General features: G+C 35.0%; 1 protein-coding gene across 1 annotated transcript in view; it reads left to right on the top strand.

Annotated features, from left to right (window-relative positions):
- bicc2 (bicaudal C homolog 2) overlaps window positions 1-8,683 on the top strand; it is a 15,966-nt gene extending 7,283 nt beyond the window's left edge. The window contains exons 8-15 of the mRNA XM_081382073.1: window positions 833-1,002; window positions 1,089-1,179; window positions 1,323-1,362; window positions 3,752-3,903; window positions 6,092-6,212; window positions 6,455-6,606; window positions 7,938-8,037; window positions 8,185-8,683. Of these exons, the coding sequence (XP_081238199.1) occupies window positions 833-1,002; window positions 1,089-1,179; window positions 1,323-1,362; window positions 3,752-3,903; window positions 6,092-6,212; window positions 6,455-6,606; window positions 7,938-8,037; window positions 8,185-8,312 (954 nt within the window). The 3' untranslated portion in view covers window positions 8,313-8,683. The remainder of the gene's footprint in view (window positions 1-832; window positions 1,003-1,088; window positions 1,180-1,322; window positions 1,363-3,751; window positions 3,904-6,091; window positions 6,213-6,454; window positions 6,607-7,937; window positions 8,038-8,184) is intronic.
- The last annotated feature ends 406 nt before the right edge of the window (window positions 8,684-9,089 follow it).

Raw genomic sequence — 9,089 nt, 5'->3', positions numbered from 1 at the left:
GCGTGTAATACGCACGCACTCCTCACCCCTAATCCTAACCAAGTATTTTCAGTGCGTAGCATACACGCAATAAAGTGCGTCTCCGTCTTCCCGACAGTACACAATCACTTGACAAAGTAACAGGAGGACAAAGTAACAGGAGTAACAGTGCAAAATTGTGCGATATGGCTTGTTGAGGCTTTTTGTTTATTTGTTTACAAAGGTCCTAACTGTCAGTTTTGCCTGTTATGGAATGTATCACTATTTATGCCTAATGTCTAAAGCCTAATGTTTAATATTTTTTGAAGTGCAATTTTGTTTACATCCATTTTATTTATTAACAGACATTTATTTTGTTAACAGACACTAAGAGTCCATTGCATTTTACATTGTTTTTGGTTGTTTTGTTCATTTTTTTGGATATTTAAAATGTTTTCCGTTTTCAATGTTTAATATTCTTTAGAAATAAAAGTTTATAGATCGTTGAAAAGGTGTACCTGCATTATTATGCCATTATAATTATATTAAATTAAAATGGTCTCAGAACAACAATATTATCGTTTATCGCGATAATTTCTTGGACAATTTATCGTCCAGCAAAATTTGTTATCGTGACAGGCCTAGCCCTAGTTGTATATTTCACAATATTTGTTGAAAGTCGCAGGTCATCCAGGTGTTTCATGCATATAACGAATCATATTGATTGATCAACTGACTGCATGATTCACGCTTCTTATACGTCTTCAGTTAAATTGCGTGTTTAATATAATGCTAAAGTAAATGAGATTTAATGACAGTAAAAGTGTTTATGAGTAAACAAAACCAAAAGCTTGTATTAATGTCATTGTATCAGATTCCAGAGAATGACGATCCGCAGGCACAAGCAGAGACGGAGTCCTGCCTCTCGCCACATGCAGAGGTGACAGAGGTTAGAGAGGTCGTTGCCAAGACAACCGTCTCATCAAGGAGAGGCAGCCAATCAGAGGCCTCCAGGGAGCCAAACCAGCCGCTCACGTCTGAGAGGTAAAACCCTCCGTCCAGCCTGGCAGAACATGCTCTGGAGTACAGTCTAGAATACATCACTCAATAAAACTGTGTGTGTGTTTCAGGTCAGTGAGGGTGGAGGTGGATGGTGTGTATTTGAACAGAGACAGACGCTGTAGTCTGAGAATATTCCCCTCCGTCGACCCTCATAATGAGGTACATTACTCTCACAGTTTTAAAACTCTACCTATTAATCAAAACGGAAGATTTTGTCAGATTTAGCAATTATAGTTCTAAAAACTAAAAACATTTGTCTCACCGGTTTATTGAAACAATCTTTGTTTACTGTTGTTTAACAGGACCGTGAATACGAGAGAAAAAAGCTTCTGGCAACTCAAGGTTTGTTGTTTTTTTTATTCAGGACTTGAAACATTAGATCTAAAATATGTTTTATTATATTATATTATATTATATTATATTACATTACATTACATTACATTACATTACATTACATTACATTATATTATATTATATTATATTATATTATATTACATTATATTATATTACATTATATTATATTACATTATATTATATTATTTAGAGCCATTCAGTAAGTACTGTATGTATGTTTCTTATTCATAATTCACCCCATAATAAAAAAAGATAGAAAAAAAAGAAGATAATAATAGAAAATGAAGCCTATTTTAGGAATGTTAAATTATCATAAAATAATGTTACAATACAAAACAAATTTGCCTTGCCTATGAATTTGTATTTATATTATTATTTTTATTTTATTTTATTTTATTTTATTTTATTTTATTTTATTTTATTTTATATTATATTATATTATATTATATTATATTATATTATATTATATTATATTATATTATATTATATTATATTATTATAATTTAGTGCCAATAAGTTAATTCAAACTAATGTTGCTGATGAACATGATGTTGTTTCTGTTTATTTTATTTTATTTTATTTTTATGAATAAATATGTTTTAGATAAAGATTTCAGATTCATGCACTCTCATATTTATTTCTTACCGACGGAGTTTAGATCGACGTATTCATTTTCTGCATCATTTTCACGGTGTCTCACATCAAAGTGTAATCTTTGTGTGATCAAAATGTGACGATTAAAAGCCAAATGATTTAAGCTGTGCCCAATTCAGATTGTTATTCTGGGTTGTGACTGGGTGGACTTGTGTCTATGTGCGACGGGCCGCCGCAGGCTCCATCTATTTGGCATTCATCATGCTGTATAAACCTCAAAATGGATTAAAGAGCTTGAGTGTGCCAGAGAGGTGATATAGGGGAGCCATTTAAGCGTTACGCAGTGCCAGGGAGGGTGATAGAGGGGACCCATTTCAGAGTAACACGCTGCCAGATTTATAATGGACTGCAGCCACTCCACCCACAGAATATGCAGACAGATGAACACACACACACACACACACACACACACACACACACACACACACACACACACACACACACACACACACACACACACACACACACACACACACACACACACACAGAGCAAGCTGACATAAAATCATTCTGGCTAGTTGACATGATGTGTGACGTGTTAGACTAAATTCATTAGTTCTGCACCTCTTTCATGAGCTTATGTTAATTGACAGATGAGGAATATTTGTACTTCAATTCTAGTACCATTTAAACTTTGAAGCAATTTTCACCCAGAAATTGCTTGTGAATTTTTTGCGAACAATTGCATAGAAATGGCAAATAATGCATTGAATAAAATGTGAATTTTTAAGTCGCATACATACTCCAATAATCCTTGTTTTATTTACAAGTTAGAATTTTTATTTTATTTTATTTTTTTACAGTGTAGTATAGGCAAAATGTGATTTACATTCATAAACATTTTACAGAAACATTTTATCCTAAAATCTTGATTTACATTTATGCATTTGGCAGATGATTCTATCCAAAGAAACTTACATTGCATTCAAGTTATACACTTTAAAGTTTAAACGTTAATTTGATTTAGTGATTAAAAATAAAAATCCATGAACATATGTTATCTACCCACAGGCACACAAAACACACTTAACGCACTCACTGTCAGAAGTGAGTGGGTTTGATGTTTAAAGTAAATTATGTAAAAAAAAAGAAAAAAAAATCTAAATTATTTGAGAAGCCGAGTAATTAAGACTAGTCAGACAGAGACTATAAATGTTTGGTTAGTTAACTGATCTTAAATCAGAAAATGGCACTCTTGCTTCAGGAATCGCCACACAAAACGTCAAAAGATTATCCTACTGAATCCAAGAATGTGCATGTGTTTTTTAATGTTTAATCTCACACCCTGTGCACCTCAGAAACAGATACTGTACTTTTTAAATAAGCTCCTGTTTAAACTATTTCATTCACAGAGAGAGAGAGAGAGAGAGAGAGAGAGAGAGAGAGAGAGAGAGAGAGAGAGAGAGAGAGAGAGAGAGAGAGAGAGAGGTGTAGAAAGGTATAGCAGCACATTCTTCTGCATGACTGATTTTGATTAAGTTGTTTAATTAGGTGGCAGGTGTTTAATAATTCAGGGGGACTTACACACACACACACACACACACACACAATGCACAATGCCATTAAAAGCGACACTACACACACACTTTAATTAGAGCTGCTGCTGTATGCCAGTGTAAATCTGGACCCGGTTCTGAGCGTATAATGTTTCCAGGCGTTCAGGCAGTTTGTGTGTGTGTATCTAATAATGCCTGTGATTTAATCTGTGAAGTGTGTGTTACAGCCATGCAGCAGACACCCGTGGTCACTGAGGTTCGGACCCCCACAGACACCTGGGCTGGCTTGGGCTTCTCTAAATCGATGCCCACCGACGCTGTGCGCGAGCTGAGAGCCGTGAGCCGCCGCTGCTACAGACCCTACATCAACCAGCAGCAGGTGCACACACACATCCAGCTCTCGAAATGAGGACGCACAGTACACAAAGCTATTTGGCTTTTCAAAACCTTTAACACTGAGTATCAGAGTTCATCATGTGTGACAAATAGTGAGTTTCGCACCAGCAAACACCACTCACATTTTCTTCATGAAATGTAAAAGTTTTTTTGACAAGGTTTATACCATGTACACCAATTTGTGGTTTTTGAAAGAAATTCATAGTTTTATTCAGCAAAGACTCATTAAGTTGTTCAAAAGTGACAGTAAAAACATTTATAATGTTACAAAAATATTCTTTTGAACTTTATTCACTAAAGAATCATGAAAAATAAAATCTATCACAGTTTCCACAAAATTGTTAAGGAGCACAACTGTTTTCAACACTGAAAATAATCAGAAATGTTTCTTGAGCATCAAATCATCACATTAGAATGATTTCTGAAGGATCATGTGACACTGAAGACTGGAGTAATGATGCTGAAAATTCAGTTTGCATCAGGAATAAATTACATTTTAAAAGATATTCAAATAGAAAGCAGCTGTTTAAAAGTGTAACAATATTTCAATATTTTTGTATTTTCGATCAAATTGGTGAGCAATGATGCTGAAAATTCAGCTTTGCATCAGAGAAAGTAATTCAATTTTAAAATGTATTCATATAGAAATATGTTATTTTGAATTGTAATAATATTTCAGAATATTACTATTTTTCATCAAATAAATGCAGCCTTTGTGAGCATAAGAGACTTCTTTTAAAAAAGCTTACCAAACCCAAACATTTGAACAGGAATCAACGTTGTCAAAACGATCCCGTTCACGAAAACTGTTAAAAACACTGTATATTCATGCCAGGCCAGTAGTTGGCGATGTCACTTTGTAAAGAAACACACACTCCTATAGACTGAACACGTAATACGTACGTGCATGACATCACCATTTTCACAAATTCACGTTTTTGTTGTTTACATAGAGACGATCACTGTATCATTTTCGAAAACTTGCACTTTGATGCAAAATTACTTTTAAAAGTTTGTGTTTTCAGTCCCACGTTGTCATGTAAATGAACGGCCAAAACCTATAAAAAGTTTCCCGTTTTTAGTTGAAAACTAAAACTATGTGTGTACTGGTTTGACCTACATTATGAGGAATCGAAGTCCTTATATTGTAGTGTGTCAAATTGCTAAATAAACATGTTTTTTATTTATTTTTTATTAAAAACTGTAAAAATGTAAAAATGTAGTAAGTTTTCTGTGAGGATTAGGTTTAGGGGCTAAAAGTATAAAAACCATTACGCCTATGGAATGTCCTCATAATGATATGTGTACCAACATGGACTGTGTGTGTGTGTGTGTGTGTGTGTGTGTGTTCTGAACAAGAGACCTCCAAATGACCCACCTGTGTGAGGAAATTTGTGTGTGTTTATAAAAAGATTCCTTTTTGAGTACAGTGGTAATGTATATACGCACACACACATACGTGCCTGTCATTCAGAACAGTGTAACCATGGAGAAAAGACTGTAAACTCCAATCACAGAAGTGTACGGCCACACAGTGAGCAGCACATCACTGTTCCCTTCACTTCCACCCTCATTTCCTCTCTGCTGAGATAATGAGACGCTCTCAATTAAAGATCTCAATGGAAGAGGTTTAGCGCAGCACTGCAGCGCTGATTGAATCTGATTTTGATTGTTACTGCTGTTTGAATCGCATTATTTCTGAGAATAAGTGAAACCCCTTGAAGGATTCAAATTGAAAAGTTATTGAAATCTGTTTTGTGCTTCGTCCTTTTTTAAACGGTTCAATCAAAAACGAAATTTGCCATCAACTGCTCATATAATTTAAAACCTGTAAAAAAATGATTTCCTGTAAAAGCTTTTTTTTCCTGCGGAATCCAAAAGACTATGTTTTTCGCAACGTTCACGCTGCTCTTTTTTATATAATGAAAGCAGCTTTCAAACTCCAAAAAAAGAAAAGAAAAAAAATCAGATTTTTTTATGTTTTGACAGAAGTCATTTCTGCTCACGGAGGCTGCATCTATTTAATCAAAAATACAGCAAAAACAGAGATATTGTGAAATATTTTTGCAATTTAAAATAAATATTTTCTATGTGAATGCATTGTAAAATGTAATTTATTCCAGTGATCAAAGATGAATTTTCAGCATCATGATTTGTCTGTGTGGTTGTAGGTGTGGAGTTCACAGAACGGCAGCGACTCGGGGAACTGGAGAGAAAGACGTGGATCTGCATCTTCATCACCACCTTCATCATCATCCTTTCTTGCCTATAGTTTGTCATCAGCCCGAACATGTATGTGTGCTGTTAAACTCATCGTTCTGCTCCTTAATTACAGATACAGTATCATGTTTAATTAACAGTAACTATTAAATGAGTTTAGCTGCTAATTAAAGAATTAAATTCTGCCAGCTGCTTTATTTCTGGGTGAAACAATCATTTACGCTTGTTGAGGTGATCAAGATCCAGGACCTACTGGGAAATTTAAATATCACACCAGTTTTATGAGCTTTTCATTTCTGACCTTTGACCTGCAGCGGAGGGGTACATGACCAGCTCTGAGGGCGGGGCTACAGTGTCCAGACATTTGATTGGCAGCTCTCCCAGTCCCGCCCACGCAGATGATCTTATTGAGTTACTGGCACAGCTGGGTCTGGAGAAATACATTGATATTTTCCAACAACAGGAGGTAAATGCACAACCCACACACACACACGTCCCAGACGGCACACCCACAGACCGCCCACACGCCGCTATTGTCTGATGCAGACTGCACACAAACTTGGCAAGATCTGACTAACCTTGAGGAATGAGGGTGCACAGGATTATTTTAGTCTACCTGGAAACAAAGTCATGTTTAAAAGTTTGAGGTGGATCTAGTGACTGGATTTGCTAAGGTTGGCCAGGCTATTTGCATCAGATCTTTAAAAAAAGATTTCCATGAGCAGAACTGTACAGTATATTCTGCTTTGTTTTTGGTTTGTGAAACAAACAATCAGTATTTGCACTGGAAAAAAATATTTTCCTACACAGTATCTTTGTCTTGGATTTCAATAAAATAACATTCTTAAACCAATATACATTGACTTCAAATGTAAAGTCTCGTTTTCTGATAAATTTATGAAAACAAGAATATTATCTGCTGATGCAAAATGTTCAATATCAAATCAAAGACCGGCCAGTGGGGGCAGAAAACTGGCTGATATTTGCAAGTATGTGTGGAATAATTTTTTTTTTCTTATGCTCACCAACACTGCATTAATTGCTCAAAAATATAGTAAAAACAATAATTTTGTGAAATATTAAAGTTTAAAATAATATAATAATAATAATAAAATAATAAAATAAAATATAATAATAAAATAACAATATTTAATAATAATAATTTTTTTATTTGAATATATTCTGAAATGTAATTTATTCCTGTGATCAAATCTGAATTTTCAGCATCATTACTCCAGTCTTCAGTGTCACATGATCCTTCAGAAATCATTGTAATATGCTGATTTGCTGCTCAAGAAACATTTCTTATTTTTATAAATATTGAAAACAGTAATGTGTTGCTCCATATTTCCTATATTTTCGATCAAATAAATGCAGCCTTTGTGAGACTCCTTTCAAAAACATGATTTTTTTTTAATTAACGGTAATATTAACTCACTCAAGACTTGATACATTAAATAATTTTGCTTCTCAAGTAAATGCATCTTGATTTAAAGAATGTTTAGATATTTATATTGTTAAACAAGTGAAAAATTCTGAGTAGGAAAATCATTTTTGGAGTGTGTTACTTTTGTTAAATTCAGATATGTGCAGTTTTTGGAATGATTTAATATTTTCTACACCAGATTGTTTGTGTGGTATCATCTATTTTCATCAAGTCAAATGTCTAACTACATGAGGCAACACACACAATTACACCTAAAGACATGTGTGCGCAACACACACACACACACACACACACACACACACACACACACACGCACACACACAAATAAATGTTGTTCTCTCATCTGTCAGATCGATTACCAGACGTTCCTGACGCTCTCAGACGAGGATTTGAAGGAAGTGGGTGTGAACACATTTGGAGCGCGGCGGAAGATGATTCTCGCCATCACGGGTCACTTTAACCAATCTAATGTAGAACTCGTTAAAGAAACATTCCGTTGGCTGATTTGACTAAGAAATCATCATGTCGACATTTGGTGGATAAATCTAAACATCTGAAGCATTTTCATGTGAAACTTGTGTACTTTTCCTTCATTAGATCTGAGTAGAAAGAGGACATTTGCAGAAGCGCCCACAGTGAAGTCTGGATACCTGGAAGGCGGAGCGAGCGGACGTCTTCCACGAATCATGGACGAGGACTTGGCTGCCAAGAGTAACCGCTGGTGACCCAATCATGTGAACGCAAAAGACTATAGCATTACCTATATTGCACCTGGGGCCAGTTTGTGCTTCCCGTCATGTTGGCCCTCAGGGACCAATCAAAGTATGACATGACAGATGATTTCCATATAAGACAGAGAGGACAGATGTGCTGTGACTCTCAGAGGAAACATGCGGAGAAGTGTGACCTTCAGCATGATCCCACTGCCCGTCCAACACCAATACTTAGTATGCAAGTCTGTCTCTCTGACTCTCTCTACCTCCTTTTCTCTTTCTACTGCTGTTCTATGCAAAACTTTATTTCCTTTATGTATTGTTCAGATATAAGAATGCTTTCAGACAATGTTTAAATTTGGATCTTCCATTAAATGAGACACAAAAACACATCATTTCCTTTATTCATTTCAGAGCTATGGTGCATTGCTCACGACATACACTGAAAACCATTCGGAAAAAAACAGTTTTCACTCGGAAATTGCTAGTAAATTTCACAAACAATCACAAAGAAATGGCAAGTAACCACATTGAATTAAATGTGGAATTTTGAAGTAGAAAAACTGACCGTGTTTTCTTGTACAATGTTCTCCAATAATCTTGGTTTAACTGTCTTATCTATTAAAGACAAAAATCAATCAGTGACAAAAAATTTAATAAAAATATTGAATTGCTGTAAGTATGCATTGATCAAAGTATTGATTTATATTTAATTTGGTCCTAAAAAATAGTTATCAATTTAAATCATTGGAGGCACAAAACCTTTAGCCAATAGAGGGCGTCCTGTCA

This window comes from Scardinius erythrophthalmus, assembly GCF_964197995.2.
Source record: "Scardinius erythrophthalmus genome assembly, chromosome: 13".
Lineage (NCBI taxonomy): Eukaryota > Metazoa > Chordata > Actinopteri > Cypriniformes > Leuciscidae > Scardinius > Scardinius erythrophthalmus.
This window is presented reverse-complemented; position numbering and strand designations above follow the sequence as displayed.